This window comes from Zonotrichia albicollis, chromosome 13 (assembly GCF_047830755.1).
Source record: "Zonotrichia albicollis isolate bZonAlb1 chromosome 13, bZonAlb1.hap1, whole genome shotgun sequence".
NCBI classification, from domain to species: domain Eukaryota; kingdom Metazoa; phylum Chordata; class Aves; order Passeriformes; family Passerellidae; genus Zonotrichia; species Zonotrichia albicollis.
Window position 1 is genome coordinate 1516674 of NC_133831.1, and position 17036 is coordinate 1533709.

At 68.2% G+C, this 17036-nt stretch overlaps 3 protein-coding genes across 9 annotated transcripts in view; 1 reads left to right on the top strand and 2 right to left on the bottom strand.

Annotated features, from left to right (window-relative positions):
* The first annotated feature begins 592 nt into the window (after positions 1-592).
* Positions 593-3955, top strand: SLC22A31 (solute carrier family 22 member 31). The gene is made up of 9 exons (XM_074550726.1): positions 593-1037; positions 1519-1622; positions 1694-1848; positions 2064-2232; positions 2484-2605; positions 2705-2813; positions 2892-3106; positions 3196-3307; positions 3387-3955. The coding sequence occupies exons 1-9, from the start codon at positions 699-701 to the stop codon at positions 3733-3735; spliced, it is 1674 nt and encodes a 557-aa protein (XP_074406827.1). The 5' UTR covers positions 593-698; the 3' UTR covers positions 3736-3955.
* A 22-nt stretch (positions 3956-3977) lies between these two features.
* CDH15 (cadherin 15) lies at positions 3978-9806 on the bottom strand. The gene is made up of 14 exons (XM_074550719.1): positions 9648-9806; positions 7836-7979; positions 7563-7718; positions 7342-7486; positions 7055-7215; positions 6742-6870; positions 6449-6634; positions 6127-6380; positions 5914-6056; positions 5604-5840; positions 5295-5534; positions 4773-4909; positions 4537-4692; positions 3978-4464 (listed from the first exon to the last, which is right to left on the bottom strand). The coding sequence occupies exons 1-14, from the start codon at positions 9696-9698 to the stop codon at positions 4267-4269; spliced, it is 2337 nt and encodes a 778-aa protein (XP_074406820.1). The 5' UTR covers positions 9699-9806; the 3' UTR covers positions 3978-4266.
* Positions 9807-13947: 4141 nt separating this feature from the next.
* ACSF3 (acyl-CoA synthetase family member 3) overlaps positions 13948-17036 on the bottom strand; it is a 53166-nt gene continuing 50077 nt past the window's right edge. For 6 of the 7 annotated variants that reach the window (XM_074550720.1, XM_074550723.1, XM_074550721.1 and 3 more), the window contains 3 exons: positions 15813-15947; positions 15589-15700; positions 13948-14198 (listed from right to left, as the gene is read on the bottom strand). In XM_074550720.1, the coding sequence (XP_074406821.1) occupies positions 14081-14198; positions 15589-15700; positions 15813-15947 (365 nt within the window). In that variant the 3' untranslated portion in view covers positions 13948-14080. The remainder of the gene's footprint in view (positions 14199-15588; positions 15701-15812; positions 15948-17036) is intronic. The other variant, XR_012582370.1, reaches the window with a different exon arrangement.

Below are 17036 nucleotides of genomic sequence, written 5' to 3' on the forward strand. Positions count from 1 at the left end.
GCTGGGGTGGGGCAGTGAACTGGGGCTGGGGGAGGCAAACTGGGGCTGAAAGGGGGAATGGGGCTTGGAGAGCCAAACTGGGGGGCTTGGGGGGCAAACCAGGCTGGGGGTGCAGAGGGCTGTGGGAACTGGGGCCAGGGTTGGGGGGAGTGAACTGGGGCTGAGGGGGGCGAACCGGGACAGGGATTGGGATTGGGGCTGGGGCTGGGGTTTGGGAACCGGGACAGGGATTGGGGCTGGGGCTGGGGTTTGGGAACCGGGACAGGGATTCGGGATCGGGGCTGGGGTTTGGGAACCAGGCCAGGGATCTGACTTGTGGCTGGAGTTTTTGAACCAGGCTGGGGAGACAAACCAGGCTTGAGGGGCGATCAGACTGGGACTGAGCCTCGTGTTTGCGGCAGAGTGAACTGGGGGTGGGGGTCTGAAACGGGACGGGGGGAATCCGAACCGGGACTGGAGGGGTCCGAACTGGAGCTGGGGGGGTCAGAACCGGGGCTGGCGGGGGTCCGAACCGGGACTGGGTGTCCGAACCAGGACTGGAGGGGTCCGAACCGGGGCTGGCGGAGTCCGAACCGGGGCTGGGGTCAGATCGGAGGGAGCGGTCGGGGCGGTGCCGCGGGGCGGGTCCGGCCGGTGCCGCCCCACCTGGCCGCGCCGAGCCGAGCGCTGTGCCGGTGTCGGTGCCGGTGCCGGTGGCGATGGCGCTCCGGGGGTCGCGGCCGCGGGGCCGGCGGGCGGCGGGGGGGTGGGCGCCGTGCGCGGCGCTGGCGCTGGGCTGGGCGCTGGGCTGGGCGCTGGGCGCGGAGCCCCCGCACCGCTGCCGCCCCGACCCCGCGCTGCTGCCGCCGCCGCTCCGCCGCCTGGGCGGCCCCGCGCTGCTCCGCGCCGCCGTGCCGCGCCTCCGCGGCGGCTGGAGCCCCTGCCAGCTGTACCGCTACCCCGCCGGCAGCCCCCGGCCCAACGGCACCGCGCCCTGCACCCGCGGCTGGCACTACGCGCTGCCCGCCGCCGGCCTCCGCGCCAACCTCGTCACGCAGGTGGGCACGGGGGAGCGGGACTGGGGGTGCCGGGGCTGGGGAGGGCGGGGGACCCCGGGCCAGGGGCAGCCTGCGGCGCTGGAGGGGGTGAGGGGTCCGTGGGAAAAGGAGGGGTTAAAGGAGGGAGCTGGGAACGCTCTGGGGGGGACACCTGAGAGGAGTCGGGGATAACAAACTGGGGGGTCCCAGCCACCAGAGCCGGCTGGGGGTCCGGAAAGGATCCCTCGGGAAAGGCCTGGGCGTGCAGGGGCAGCAGTGACCCCTGGAGGGGTTCGGGGCTGGCTGGGGGAGCCCTGGGGAAGGCGCTGAGGGGCTGCAGGGTGGAATCACCAGTACTGTCCCCCCGCATGTGTCCCACATCTCTGTTTGTGGGGTGGGGGCTCTCCAGGAGCCCTGCACCCCTGCCCATCCCAGCCCTGTGGGCAGTGCCGGGGGTCTGCCAAGCCCCCCTCGCTGACCCCTCCCCGCTGTGTCCCCGCAGTGGGACCTGGTGTGTGCCTCGCGCTGGAAGGTGCCCCTGGAGCAGACCACGCACCTGCTGGGCTGGACCCTGGGCAGTGTCACCGCCGGCCTGGCCTGTGACAGGTAATGGGGGTCCCTGGGCAGCCCCGCGGGCAGGGGGCACCGTGCCCACCCTCACAGCCCGTCCCTGGCAGGTTCGGCCGCCGTCCCACCTTCCTGCTGTGCCTGGCGCTGGCCGTGCCCGTGGGGCTCGGCGTGGCACTGGCTGTGGATTTCCTCATGGTCCTGGTGGCGCGGCTGCTCTTTGGGGCAGCGCTGGCAGGAGCTTTCCTCGCCCTTTATGTGGCACGTGAGTGTGAGGGGGGCACCCCGAGGGGTTTGGGGACTGGGGATGCTCTGGGGTGCCCTGGGGTGCAGGATGGGCTGGAATACAGGATGCTCTGGGGTGCCCTGGGTGCGGGGTGCTCCAGGCTGTGGGGTGTCCCGGGATGGAATATGGGATGCTCCAGGGCACAGGATGCCCCGTGTCCTTGGCACCCACTGTGGCCCCTCGCCCCCTGCCAGGGCTGGAGCTGTGTGACCCCCCCCACCGCCTGGGGGTGACCATGGTGGCCGGGTTCTTCTGGATGGCCGGGGAGCTGCTGCTGCCGGGGCTGGCCCTGCTGTGCCGGGACTGGCGGGTGCTGCAGGGCGCTGTCACCATGATCCTGGCCCTGCTGGCTGCCAGCTGGTGGTAAGGAGCCCGGGCAGGGGCTGCGCGGGGCTGGGCTGTGCCCGGGGCTGGTGCCAAGCTGTTCCCAGCCCAGGACACCCCGCCCGGGGCTCTCCAGAGGAGTGGAACCCCCCACCCTGGGTAAATGTTTGCTCAGTTTGGAGCTGAGGGTTTCTGGGCAGCGTTGCTTTGAAGCCAGGTGGGAATGGGAAGGTCGGTGCTGGAGGGTGGCCAGGCCCGTGGGGATCCTGTGACCTGACTCCCGGCCCCAGGTGCCCGGCGCTGCTGCTGGAGCCCCCGCGCTGGCTGCTGGCCACACGGCAGCTGGAGAGCGCCAGGAGGAGCCTGCAGGCGCTGGCCGAAGACAACTGTCCCCAGGACAGCCTCGCGGCGGGTGCGTGGGGCACTGCGAGGGCATCGGCCCTGTGCCCAAGCCTGGCTGCGGGGTGGTGGAACAGAGCCGGCTCTATCCCGGTTTCCCCTCTCCCGGCAGAGCTGGAGGCGCTGTCCGAGGGGCCCCAGCGGCCTCGGTTCCACTCGGTGTGCGAGATCTGCGGCACCAGGGTCATCTGGAAGAACGGCGTCATCCTCGGCTTCGCGGCGTGAGCGCCGGGGGTGCCGCGGGGTGAGCCTGGGGCTGGGGGTGCCACTGGCGGCCCCCTGACCCCGCTGTCCCTCAGGTTCATCGGCTCCGGCATCCGCCACTGCTTCACCCGCAACCTGCTCCCGCACCTGCCCCACTTCTTCTCCTCGCACCTGGCGCTGCTGGGCACCGAGGCGGCCGCCTGCCTGTTCGTGTGCCTGACGGCCGAGCGCTTCGGGCGCCGCGCCATCCTCCTGCTCTGCACCGTGCTCACCGGCATCTCCTCCCTGCTGCTGCTGGCCCTCACCCAGTGTAAGGCCCGCGGCACCCCCGGACCCCGCCCCAGCCGGGGGGCAGAGGAGGGTGCGGGGTTTGCCCCTAATGTGCTTCACCCCCCGCAGACCTGCTGGAGCTCATCGTCCTCACGCTGTCCGTGGTGGGCACGGCCGCCTCCCACGCCGTCACCATGCTCAGCATCTTCTTTGCCAGCGAGGTTCTCCCCACCGTGGTCAGGTGAGGGGGAGCTGCCCCGTCCTGTGCAGCCCCGGAGCGGGGGCACGGGCAGAGCCCCCTGAGCGCGTTCCTCCCGCAGGGGCGCCGGCCTGGGCCTGGTCCTGGGCGCCAACTTCGTGGGCAAAGCGGCGGCGCCCATCACCGCCATCCCCAACAGCCGCGGCTTCTTCCTGCACCACGTCGTGTTCGCGTCCTTCGCCATCCTGGCCGTGCTGAGCATCATGCTGCTGCCCGAGAGCCAGGGCCGGGCGCTGCCGCAGTCCCTGCAGGACGGCGAGAGCCGCCGCCGCCCGCCCCTGTTCCGCCGCGGCCCCCGCGAGGACCACCTGCCCCTGCTGGCCCCCCGCGCCCTCCCCCACGACTATTCCTGCCTGGCCGCCCCCGGCAGGAGGACGCTGCGCTCCCCGGAGCCCCCCCGCGAGATGTAGCGGTGCCCGGGGGGCTGAGCAGCGACCCCCGCCCGGGGAGCGGCAGGAGGGATGGGCTGGGGCCGGGTCCCCGCGGCGCTGGGGGCCCTGGGGCGGGGATGGAGCCCCCCGTGGGTGCCCCCGGAGCGGCGGTGCCGGGGGCCTGGGGCGGGGATGGAGCCCCCCGGGGGCGCTGCCGGCTCCCAATAAAAGTGCCTTGTTTCTACTGGTGTGGGGGGGGTCACGCAGCCCCGCCACCAACCCCCGCTCTTTATTATGGGGTGCCCAGGGGTCTCCTCGCCCCCTCCCCAGATGTGCGGGGCTCACTCCGGCGTTCCCCCCCCCAGGTTTGCTGAGCTGGGCTCTGCGGGGTGTGCGGGTGTGCACTCCCTGCACGGAGCCTCTCGTTGCACACGCGTGTGCAAAGCCGCTCCAGCCGGGCATCCTGTGCGGGTCCATTGGTGAAGCCGCCGCTCTGGGCATCTCCTGTGTGTGTGTGTGAGCTGCCCGCTGCCCCAGCCCCTCCTGGGTGTCCCCTCCTGCCCCTCCCCGCTAGTGCCCGTACAGGTCGGCCAGGCGGCGGAAGCGGGGCCCCCACTCGCTCAGGTAATCGTAGTCCTGGTCCTCGTCCGTCAGGCTGGACACGATGGAGCTCAGCGGGCTGGCCACCGAGCCCGAGCCCTCGTAGTCGTAGATGAGGGCGGTGTCATAGGGGGGCACGCTGGGGTCGCTGTCCGCCGCCTCCAGCCCCTGCGGGGACAGGGGGTCACTGTCAGCCCCCCGTGATTGGGGACTGCCGGGGGCTGCCGGGCCCGCACCCACCTCATTGATGAACTCCTCGATGTCCGAGGGGCTGCTGGGCAGCTTGCGGGGGCCCATGGGGGTCCCGGAGCTGAGCGGGGCGTCCCTGCGCAGGGGGGGCCTGGCCCGGGGCGAGAAGAGCTCGGGGTGCCGGAGCTGGTTGATGTCGTAGGCGTCCTGCGGGGCCGGGAGGGGTTTAGGGGTGCGGGGCTGAGCTGCGGACCCCCGGCACCCCCCTGCCCACGGTTCCTGCTCACCTGGTCCTCCTCGCCCCCGCCCTGCTCGTCGTAGTTGAGGATGTTGTCGCGCATGTCGTCCCGAGAGCGCTGCAGGAGCCCCTTGCGCAGGGCCCGGCGGCGGCCGCGCACCCGCGCAGCGCCCAGAGCCGCCAGCACTGCGGGGACACCGCGGGGACAGCATGGGGACAGCATGGGGACAGCATGGGGACACGGGACACGAGTGTGAGCGTGGGGAGGCACGGCGGGCACGGGGTGATGGCCGGGGTGGGATGCAGTCGGGCTGGGAGGAGGGATAGGGGTGGGATTGGGATTGGGGTGGGATGGGCAATGAGGGGGTCGGGATTGCGGTCAGGAGGGGTTGCTGGGCAGGGGGAAGCGTTGGGGGTCATGGGTGGGGTTGGGTGGGAGGCCAGGCCCAAGATGGGGCGCTGGGTGGGGGTCAGGGTGACAGAAGGGGCTGGTGGGGCTCGGAGGGGTGGCCCGGACCAGCACGGGGCTGGGGTGGAGGGATGGGGGAAGGACGGTGGGGGTCCCACTCACCGAGGAGGAGGATGGTGCTGCCCGCGATGATCATGAGCGCCCCGAGGGTGATGCCGGCCCCGGCGCGGGCCGCGGCCAGAGCCCCGTCCAGGCAGGCGCCGTCGCGGCCGCAGTGGCACACGGAGACGTTCAGCAGCTGCTGCTGCTCCCGCGGCGGCGTCCCCGAGTCCCGGAGCAGCAGCGGCAGCGAGTAGGGCCCCTCGGGCAGCTCGGCCAGCACGGCCAGCACGGCGTGGGTCACTGCGGGGTGGGCAGGGGTCAGCGGGACCCTCCGTGCAGCGTCCCCCCGCCCCTGAGGCTGCCCCTCACCATTGAAGCGGGCGAGGCTCCAGTTGCGGGCGAGCTGCGGGTGCTGGGGGCTCAGCTGGAAGTGGAAGGGGGCGCCGTGCGGGGGGCGGTCGTCGTCGGTGGCCCCCAGGAGCAGCGTCCCCCCGCGGCCCGGCCGCCCGCAGAGCACCCCGGCCGGCGGCTGCAGCTGCGGAGCGTGGTCGTTCACCTCCAGGATCTCGATGGACAGCGTGCCGGTGGCCGAGAGCGGGGGCTCGGCTGGGGACAGAGCAGGGGCTCAGCGGGGGCAGCGGGGCCGCGGGGCCCGGGGGGCACCGTGGGGCTCACTCACCATCGTCGCGGGCGAGCACCAGCGCGATGTACCAGCCGCCCTGCAGGAAGGCGGACGGGTGCAGCAGCTCCCGCTTGGTGCGCACGGTGCCGCTGTGAGGGTCCATCTGCAGCCAGTCCGCGGGGTCGTAGAGCAGCGCGTAGCTGTGGGCGAGGGGCGGTGAGGCATCGCCCCCATCCCGCCCCGGGGCCGCGGGAGGGGAGCGGCACTCACGAGAGGCTCTGCAGCTGCTGCGTGTCGGGGTCGCTGGCGGTGTAGGTGGTGATGGCCGTGCCCGGCGGGGTCCCCTCCAGGACGCTGACCCGCCGCGGGTTCTCGCGGAACGCGGGCGCCTCGTTCACGTCCCGCACCCGCACCCGCACCGTGGCCAGAGCCCGGGGGCTGCCGGGGGCCGAGGGCTCCAGCGGCCGCTCGTTCTGCACCGACACCGTCAGCTCGAAGCGGTCCCGCACCTCGTGGTCCAGCGGCTGCGGGAGGGGCCGGGGGTCAGCGGAGCCCTGAGACCCCAGGGGACCCCCGGCTGCCCCCTGCCCACCTTCAGCACGGAGAGCACGCCGTCGTTGGTGTGCGGGTCGGTCCGGATGGCGAAGGCGCCCTCGGGGTCGCCCTCCAGGATGGTGAATTTGGCCAACCAGCTGGGCGAGCCCGCCAGGTCCTTGTCGTGCACAAAAACCTTGCCCACGTCCACGCCGGCCGCCTGCTCCTCCACCTCCATGGAGAACTGGGGCAGAGCGGAGCGGGGCTGGATTCTGCCCCTTTGGGGGGCTCAGACCCCCGGGGGGGCAGCTCCCGCCCCGCTGAGCCCGGCTCATCCCCACATCCTGGTACCTCCTCCTTGGTGAACTCGGGAGCGTTGTCGTTGATGTCCTCCAGGTAGATGACGGCCATGGCCGTGGTGGTCAGCCCGTCCCCGGACATGTCGGCCGCCTGCACCGTCAGGTTGTACACCCCCATGGTCTGTGGGGAACGGGGGGCCAGAGCTGAGCCCCCAGCCCCAGGGAGCACAGGGATCCCCCAGCTCTGCCCACCCACCCTGTCCCCACGCTCATGGATGGAGCTGTGGTTTCCCCATATGGGGTGCCCGTGGCTGCCCCGAGTGCCGGTGCCCCCCAGCCCCATCCCGGTGCCCCCACCCCGGTACCTCCCGATCGAGGCCGGGCCGTGCCGTGCAGATCTCCCCCGTGGTGGCGTTGATGCTGAACATTCCCGCAGCGCCCTGCTCCAGGATGGAGTAGCGCAGGGCCGCGTTGTCTGTGTCGGGGTCGTCGGCGTCGGTGGCATCCACCGTCATCACGCAGGTCCCTGTGGGCCCGGAGCACCGGTGGGTGCTGGCTCGGGACTGGCTCGGTGCCCCCATCCCGTCCCATCCCATCCCATCCCATCCCATCCCATCCCATCCCATCCCATCCCATCCCAGCCCGGCCCCACCTGGCTCAGCGCCCTCCACCACCCTCCCGGTGAACACGTCCTGCCGGAACAGCGGTCGGTTGTCGTTCTGGTCCACCACGATGATCTCCAGGTCCGTGGGCTCCTCCAGGGTGACCCCGCCCAGGTCCAGGGCGAAGGCTCGGAGCTGTGGGTGCAGAGTGGGGGTCAGGATCTCCCTGGGGACACAGGGAGGGGCTGGGGACACCCAGGACCGTCCTTACCCGGTAGCGGTCGTGCTCCTCCCGGTCCAGCATGGCGTTGAGGAAAACCTTCCCGCTGAACTTGTCGATGGAGAAGATGCCCAGGGGCTCCTCATCCACCCCCGGCCCTTTGATGCTGTAGATCACCCCGCCGGGCTGCTGCTTGTCTGACTTGATCTGCCCCAGGAAAATCAGGGCTGGGGTTCCCAGGCTGGGGTCTGTGCCCCTCTGGGGTGCCCCTGTGCAATCTGGGGTGCCCCTCTGTGAGCTGAGAGGCTGGGGGCTCTCACCTACCTGCACCAGGAGGTGGGGGATGCGCTTGTGGTTCTCCGAGACGCTGATGGGGGGGATCACCCAGGCCCTCTTCACCCGCCGAGGGGCCTCGTGCTGGCCCCAGGCCTGGGGGGCTGCATCTCCTGCCTGGGCTGGGCTGGCGCCCTGGGGGGACACGGTGCTGCCAGAGGCCCCAAAGCTCCGGGCTGGGGTGGGATGCCAGGGCAGTGGGCAGGGAGCTGCTCCTGGGCTGGGGGTGCACAGCGGCGTACACGGTGCTGGGTCCCCCTGGTGGGGCTGGGGTTGGGTCTGGGGACAGGGGACACTGGCAGGGGACACTGACACAGAGGCCACCCAGCTTGCCCAGGAGCTCTGTGCCAGTGTCCCCTGGCACCCCGGTGTGGTGGTGATGGGTGTCCTGCTGGGCTCACCAGGAAGGGGTGCCCCACAAATGGCCCTGGTGGTTCCCTGAGCATGGGCTGTGCCCCACAGGACCCCTGGGCAGGCAGCACCCACCATTGCCTGCCCCCCGTGTGTGGCAGAGGAGTTTGGGGGCTCAGGGGTCAGTTTGGGCTGTCAGTGTGACCCTGGGGGACAGGGCTGGGGTGCTGGGGGGAGGCAGAGGGAGTTGGGGGCCTGGGATGGAGCTGGGGGCTGTGAGGGGAGATTGGGGGTGGAAACAAGGGGGACAGGAATTCTGGTGGGCTGTGGAGGGGTCAGGGAGCTGTGGGGGCAAGGATGGGTTATGGGGCTGTGTGGGACCGAGGTCAGGGATTTGGGGTGATTGTGGGGGGACTGTGGCAGCTGGGGGTGGGGAGGGGACAGAGAGGTGTGCATGCAGCCACCCGCCCCCAGCTCCGTGCCACTCTTGTCCTGGGCCGGGGGACAGGCGCTGTCCCCTCCCTCCCAGGGAGCACATCTGGGCAGTGCCAGCCTTGCACCCACATCTGTGCCCAGCTGTGCCTGCACCGGTGGCTGTGTGTGTGCCCCTGATGGGGGACAGGGGAAGGGGGCAGTGGGGCTGGCTGTGCTGGGGTTCCCTGGAACTCTGGGGGCCGTGTGTGCCCTGATGGGGGACAGGGGACCGGGGCAGGGGGGCTGGCTGTGCCGGGGGTCCCCGGGAGGGGCTGTGGGCAGGGGTCTCTGTCCCAGCCCCACGGGGTGGGCAGCACAAGGGGCTGGTTCTGAGGCTCGGGGGCTGCGCTGTGGCCTCCAGGTCTTTCTCTGCTCCCTCCTCCAGCAGGAGAAGCCCCTCGCCTGTCCCTGGGGGCCGCTGGAGCTGGGGGGGATCGGGATGTGAGGGAGGGATGCTGGCGGCCCCGTTCTTGTGGGGCTGATCCCCTTTCCTTCCCCTGCCCTGAAGCAGCCGAACGCAGGCTCCAGGCCAGAACCCCACCGGCCCCTGTGGCTCAGGCCTGGGACCAGGATGAGGGGCTCTGGGGGGGCCTGAAGGGACAGGGGGGTGCAGGGAGCCCTGGGACCGCAGCTGGGATGGGAAAAGAGGAGCAGGGCGTCTTTAAGCCGCTAACCCTCCCCCCGAGCCCATCTCAGCCCATCCCGGCCCAGGCGCGGGCAATGTGCCGGAGCCGCAGGCCCCCCCTGCCGCCGCCATCTGTGGGGTGGGAAACGCCTCAAGAGGGGCTCCGAGCCCCCATCGCCCCCAGCCCCATCCCCGCTGCCCCCACGGATGAGTTCCCACGAGCTCTGGGGTCCGGCCGAGCCCCGGCTCCGTGTCAGGCTCCCCATCCCAGGCAGCCCTCCTGGGGCCGGGGGTCCCCATCCCGCCCGGTGTCCCCCGGTTCCCCCGCGGTCCCGGTGTCCCCCGGGCCTTACCCGAGCGCAGAGCGGGGCGAGCAGGCAGGCGAGGAGGAGCGGGGGGCCCATGTTGGAGCGGGGCACAGCCCGGCCGCCGGCCCCGAGCTGAAATAGCGGCGGGCCTGGCTGAGTGACAGCACAAGTGCTGCGGGCACCGCACCCCCCGCGGGCAGCTGGGCCCGCCGCCCCCGGCCCCGGCCCGCGCCCCTGCCCGGCCCTGCCCGGCCCGCGGGGCCCGACGGGGGCGGTGCGGGGGCCGAGGGGGTGCGGGGCGGGGGCGTCCCGCTGGCCGGGCCGGGGGCGCGGGGCCGGGCTGGGGGAGCAGAGCCCGGGCAGGGCGGGGGGAACGCGGCAGCTGCGCCGGGCGCGGGCCGGGGATGCCGCGACGGGGCGGGCGGGAGGGGGAGAGACGGGGCCGCTGCCCCCCGGCTGCTCCGGCACCGGGACAGGGACCGGGATAGGAACCGGGACGGGCTCTGACACCGACAATGGGACAGGGGTCTGGACCTGGACCTGGACCTGGACCTGGACCTGGACCTGGACCTGGACCTGGACCTGGACCGGGACCGGGACCGGGACCGGGACCAGGATCAGGACAGCGACCAGGACCGGGACCGCTTCTTCCCGCCCCGCTCGGCCGCGCCTCCCGTCGGGGCGAGCCCGCCCGTCCATCCCCGGCCGTTCCCGGGGATCCCGGGGTGCCGCCTGTGTTGGCGTCGGCCCCCGTCCCAGAGCCGAGTCGGGAGAGGGACCGGCAGCGTCCCGGGTCTCCCGGGCCCGGCGGGTTCCCACCGGGCGGGGGCTGCTCCGGGAGTCCCGACAGGGCTCTCGGGCCCCGCTGCCTCTCCCGGCGCTGTCCCCGACCCCCCGGTCCCGGTGCTTTCTCCGACCCCCTCGGGCAGTCACAGTGCTGCCCTCGACCCCGCGGCCAGTCCCGGTGTTTTTGTCCACCCGGTCTCGGTCCCAGTGATTCTCCCGACCCCGGTGCCGGTCCCGGTGCTTCCCCCGACGCCCTGTGCCTGTCCGGGTGTCGCAGCCTTGCCGTGGCACCAGGTGGCAGCATCGTCCCGGCCACCGGCCCCGGTTCCGGCGGTCCTCGCAGCCCGCGCTGCCGCACCGGCAGCATCCCCATCCCCGGGGGACCCCAGTGCAGCCGGGATGGAGACCCACGAACCCCCGGGCAGGGCGGCGTGGGCCAGGAGTTCCTGCCCTCCCGGGAAACCGAGTCCTGGGCTTGGCAAGGAAGTGAAAATGTGTCGGTGACACTGGTGGCACCGTCTGGACCCTGCTGGGCAGCTCTGGGGCCCCTGCCCAGCGTTGTCCCTTCCTTGGGGATAAATGTCCTGGGTGCCCTCTGTGCGGGTCCCCAGCACGGGGATGGGGAAAGGACACAGGAGGAGGGATGAGGGATGTGTCCCGTCCATAGCCAGCAGCTGAGCGGTGCTGGCAGGGCTGTCGCTGTCCCCAAGGACGTGTCTGGAGCCGGTGAGTGTCGGGCACGGGTGACCCGCGGCGTGGCCGGGCCGTGGCGGGGGCAGCGGCGCTCACTTGCCCGTCTGTCTGTCCGATCCCATCCGTCCGCCCCGCCGCCCCGTCACCCCGCATCAGCGTCAGGGCGAGGAGCGGCGCTGGCCGGGGGTCCTGGGGCCGCCCCCGCCCCTGCCAGCCCTGCCAGCCGAGCAGATGTTCCGTGCCACCGGCACCGAGCGGGCAGGGCGGACGTGATGGCTCTGACAGGGCTCCAGCCCCGCTCCTGGGGACAGGGCTGGCCACGGCTGCAGCACGGGATCTGTGACAGCCCCTGCCCCTGCAAACCGCGGCTCCCGGCATTTGGGATCCCACAAATTTTGGCCAGCCCAGGACTGGGACTTCCCGCGCTGCTCTGGGCGCTGGGTCACTCGATTTTGGAGGGCTCCCCCTCCCATGGCACCCCTGAGCTGCCCAGCAGTGCAAGTGTCACTCACGGCTGTTGGCAGCAGTCGTACCCCACTGTGTGTGCTGGGACAGTGACATCCCCAGTGTGGGGGGCAGCTGGACCTGCCATGACCTCCGTGTGGCACAGTCGTGTCCCTCAGGTGTGGTGTGGCGCACTGGGACCAGCTGTGACCCCCGTGCAGTGCCTGGGGGGGTCAGGGCAGTGCCCAGGGGGCAGAGGCAGCAGCTGGGAGTGCAGAGGTGCCACACGCCAGCACAGCCCCATAAAGCACTGGAGCTTGGGTTTTATATGGCAATAAAAGATAATGTCAGCTATAAAGTGCTAGAGCAGGTCCTGGCGTGCTTAGCTGGGGGGCACAGAGGGGTGGGCAGCCCCCAGCTCCCTGGGGATGCCAAAGCAGGGCAACACATCCTCGGGGTGAGTGGGTCCCCAGCTGGGGACACCCCCAGCGCTGTCACGGGCTGAGGTTACGGTCAATGCATTAAAGCTGCTGCTTTGGGTGGTTGTTGTTGTTGTTTTAATGGTTTTATTGGGTGATGCTGGGCCGGGCCTGCCAGGCCCTAATGAAGGAGATTGATGGCTTAATCGCCTGCAGCCATTACGGGGTAATTGAATGGTTGTGTACATATGATCCCACCGTCAATGCCGTGTGGCTGGCAAGAGCAGTGCCTGGAGCTGGGGGGACACACCGAGCCCCCCTGCACCCTGCAGTGTGGGGGGAGCAGAGCCCACGGCCTCAGGATCCCGTCCATCCCCACGGTCCTGGCTGTGCTGGTGTCCCCAGGTCCATCCAGTGGCACCAGGTCACCCCATCCCCACCCAGCTCAGCTCTGCTCAGGCCACTGTGACCAGGTGTTTTACTGATGCTTTTAATTAACAGGCCCCAGCTATAGTGGTGAAGAGCAGCGTGGGAGTGGAGCTGGGAGCAGGAGGGCCCAGCAGGGATGGCAGCCCCAAACCGGGCTCAGCCCTGACCCCCTCCCTGTGGGAATCCCCGAGGAGCAAACCTGGCACAGCCCCAGGCTGGTCCCTGCCGAGGTGTGAGTCCAGCTCCTCATTCAGAGTGTGACAGCCAGGTGTTTTACAGTATTTGCTACCTGTGATCATCCATCACAGCAATCGATAGCGTTCCTGCAGAGCTTTATTAATGATCTTGTCACCAGGCTGGTGCGGGGTGCCCGGGGTTGTCGAGAATGATAGATCATTAAGAGCTTTTGCTGCTATTTATTCTCCAGTGACCTTGTCTCTCTCCATTGTTGCTTGCTTAAGAGTTATGAATGCGAGACATGATAATTTGATATTGATCTATTTGGTAAGTTAAAAAATTTACTGCATCGTTGATGTTTTAACAAAGGGTGGGCTGGGGCCCTCCCGCTGCTGTGGGCTGCACACGTGTGTGTCCCTGTGCCTGCCACGTGGCACAGACACACACTGAGAGGCCTCAGGAGCTCTGGGTGTCCCTCGTGTCCCCATCTCAGGTCCTTTTGAGCCTGGAGTACAGAAATCCAGGAGATGCCACAGTGGGCAGGGTGTGGGGATGGACAGAGCGGGCCCATGGCCAGACCCCAGTGCCGTGGGCTGGAGAAATCCTGTCCCCATCCACACCCCCTTCCCCTTTTTCCCAGCCCCACTCTCATCCAGCCCCTCCCTGCCTGCTGTGCCCAGCACCGTGTGCCTCCATGGTCCCCTCCATGGTCCCCTCCATGGTCCCCTCCATGTCCTCCCCGATTTTTGGGGCTCTGGTGACCCTAACAAAAGAATCCCTGTAATTACTCATGCTCCTTGTTCCTCCTGCCCTCCCTGGTGCTTCCAGAGCCCCACCAGCTGCTGGGAAAGCTGGGGCTGCCTGTCAGCCCTCAGCACTGGACAGGACCAGAGCAGATGGACCCAATGGATGGGGGCTGCTGTGCCCCACTGGCACCATCGACCCTCTGGGGCTGGCAGCTCATGTGTGGAGTCAAACAGGACAAACTTCTATGTAGAAAGGTGGGATCATCATGAAAGGTGGAATTCATTAATAGAATACTGGGGTCACTTGGTGGTGGTGGACGAACTGGATAATAGAGTCAGTATTTATGTATTATTTTAGATTTATTCTTTATTTCTGCTGGGAAATCATTCCCTGTGAAGGTGAGGAGGTCCTGGCACAGGTGCCCAGAGCAGCTGTGGCTGTCCCTGGATCCCTGGCAGTGTCCAAGGCTGGACAGGGCTGGGAGCACCTGGGACAGTGGGAGATGTCCCTGCCATGGCAGGGGTGGCACTGGATGCACTTTAAGGTCCCTTCCAACCCAAACCGTTCTGTGATTCTGTGATTCCTGCAAAGGGCTCCCCACAAGGAAACCCCAACCCTGCAGCTCTGGCTCAGCTCAGCCAGGAGGGACAAACCCTACTTTTATTGGACATTCATCAAGGGCTAGGCTGCAGTCAGTGAGCCCAGAGCTGCCAGGGACGATCCCCTGGCTCCTCCTCAGGGGCAGAATGCCCTGGATCAGGGCCAAGCCCCCCCAGGTGGGCCCTAAGCTGGGTAAAAGCGTTTCAGCAGCTCCTTCTTGTTGACTTTGCCCATCTGGTTGCGCGGGATCTCCTCCACCACGATCAGTTCTGTCGGGATGGTGTAGGGAGCCATGGTGTCCCTGGAACACCAAACTGGGCTGTCACAGCTGGGCAGGGCCAGCTGAGCCTTCCCAGGAGCCCAACCAGCCCCAGCTGGGACCTCCACCCACAGCCCAGGAGCCCATTTAAGCTCAGGCCCCCGGAGATGTGGTAGGATGTTTGTTCCCAGTTTGTGTCTGCAGACCCTGCAGCTGGGATCAGGGATGTCCCCAGGGCAGGGACAGTGCTGTGAGGAGTGCAGGGCCCCACGTGCTCCCGGTGCCAGCCCCGAGGTGCCGCAGGTGAGTCCCTCCCGGGGCATGTGGGTGACAGATCAGCGATCCCAGCCCCATTCCGAGCGCAGGGGGGCTCTCCTGCCTTCTGCTGCCCGTGTGTCACCGAGCCCGGGCCGTGCCCAGCGCCTGGCACTGGCTCCAGGGCGAGATGCCGAGGCTGCCGAGCCCCCGGAGCCCCGGGCGGCCTCCTGCCACCGCCACCAGCGCCCGGCCATATGGAGCCGCCAGCTCGGGATGGCGCCTGTCGCCGCGGAGCACCGGGCACGGCGAGAGCCGCAAAATGAATCACTCTGAGGAGGGACATGTGTCTCCTGCCAGCAGTGCGAGAACGGGGCCCGGCCAGCCTAAGTGACATAAAACATAAAGGGGAGAGACAGGGCGAGAGGGAGAGGCGGGCGGGCGGGGAGCGCAGCCGGACCCTGCGGGGGATTCGCGTTCAAGGGCACGGGAGCCGCGTCCCTGTCACAGGGCTGGGGACAGCCGTGTCCCCATCACAGGGCTGGGGACAGCCACGTCCCCGTGAGAGGGCTGGGGACGGCCACGGGAAGAACCGTGCAGGGAACACTCTGGGAGGGGGGCCTGGGCAAAGCCCCCTGCCCAGCACCCCCAGAACAGCCTGGGGGATCCCCAAGGCTGCAGGTGGGGCATGGAGGGATCTCCTGGCTGGGTCACCAATGTCCCCAGCATGGGATTTAGGGATGAGTAGCTCATCTCTCCTGTGAGGAAAAGCTGAGAGAGATGGGCTTGTTCAGACGGGAGAAGAAGAGACTTTCTATGAGAACTTTTTTATCGGGCCTGGAGTGCTTGGACAAGGTGGGATGGCTTCAAACTACCAAAGGGAAGGGGATGGATGGGATATTGGGAAGAAATTCTTCCCTGGGAGGGTGAAGAGGCCCTGGCACAATTGCCCAGAGAAATTGTGGCTGCCCTTGGATCCCCTGGAAGCATCCAAGGCTATGCTGGACAGGGCTGGGAGCACCCTGGCCTAGTGAAGGTGTCCCTGCCCATGGAAGGGGTGACACTGGGTGAGCCTTAAGATCCCTTCCCACCTAAACCATTCCATGACTCTGTGACCCTCTCCATGAGGACACTGCTGGCTTTGAGCCTGCTCCCCTGTCCCCTCCTGGGGTTCTACCTGGCCCAGTCCTTGAGGTCCTTCACGGAGAGCATCTGGCCCTGGCGCAGCTTCACCACGGCGCTGACCCGCTGTCCCCACACCACGTCCGGGGGCCCGATCACTGCCACGTCTGCAGGGACAGCAGGGACCCTCAGGGACCTGGGCAGCTCCTGGGGCCCAGCTGGGCACAGCAGGGCTCAGGTGTGAGGGGGAGGGAAAGGCCACGGGATGTCAGCACACACCTGCGATGTGGGGGTGCGCCAGCAGCTGCCGCTCCACCTCCAGCGCGCTGACCTTGAACCCCCCGTTCTTGATGATGTCCACGGAGGTGCGGCCCTTGATCCAGTACACCCCATCCTTGTAGGCTGCTGTGTCTCCTGGAAAACACACAGCTCCATCAGAGGCTGCTCCTTCACCCCCTCTGCCTCTCCTGGCATGGGGATGCGGCACTCTGCTGGTGCTGCAAGGGGAATGGGCTCCCACTGCTGCAAGGGATGGATATTGGGAAGGAATTCCTGGCTATGAGGGAGGGCAGGCCCTGGAACAGGATGCCCAGAGAAGCTGTGGCTGCCCCTGGATCCCTGGAAGTGTCCATGGCCAGCCTGGACAGGGCTTGGAGCCACCTGGGATAGTGGAAGGTGGAGTGAGAGGAGCTTTAAGGTCCTTCCAAATGAAACCATTCTGTGATTCCACCAAAAAAAAAAAAGGGGGGGGGGGAGGGGAATGACATTGGGAAAATGAGCCTGTCCTGAGCAAGATGTTTGGTCCAACCTGTCCTTCCCACAGGTGTGATCCCATAATCAGCCCAGCCCAGGTACCACAGAAGTGCCAGCATGATGCAGTTTTCACAGCCCATTTCCAGCTCACCTCTGGCACTGTGGTGCAGCAAAGGCGCAGGGATTTAAACTGTCAGGGCAAGGAAACATCAGAATCAGTGCTGAAAATCCAGGCTGCTCCCCAGAAGAGCTGTGTCCCTACTCAGCTGGCACCTGCCAAAATCCTGAGCAGCTCAGCTCAGGCAGGGAATGATTGATTGTTCCTGTATTTGCTGCCCCTTGGCACTCTGTGGATGCTGAAGGCTGTCTGGAATATTCTGGAGTTGGGGAGAGTTTGAAACTGGGGCTCTCGGGGTGTTTGGCTGCTTGGGGTGGGGAGGAAGCCGTGGCTGCTGTGATGAACTGCCTCCTGCACCCTGAGCCTGGGGTGTGTGACTGACACACAGTGGGACAGGGGACAGTAATTAACTGGTGGCACTGGAGAGGCAGGAGCTGCTTATTCACACAGAGAAGATGGGGAGAGGAGAGGGAATTCAGCCTTGCCCCAGTGGCACACAGCTCCCATGTCATTCTTTGGGGTGTCAGCACAGGAAACCAGCCACATTTGCTCTCCCTGTGCCTGATGGGGTGAGTGATCCCTGGCAGTTCTGCTCCCCACACAGATCCCTGCACTGCCCTGGCAGCACAGCC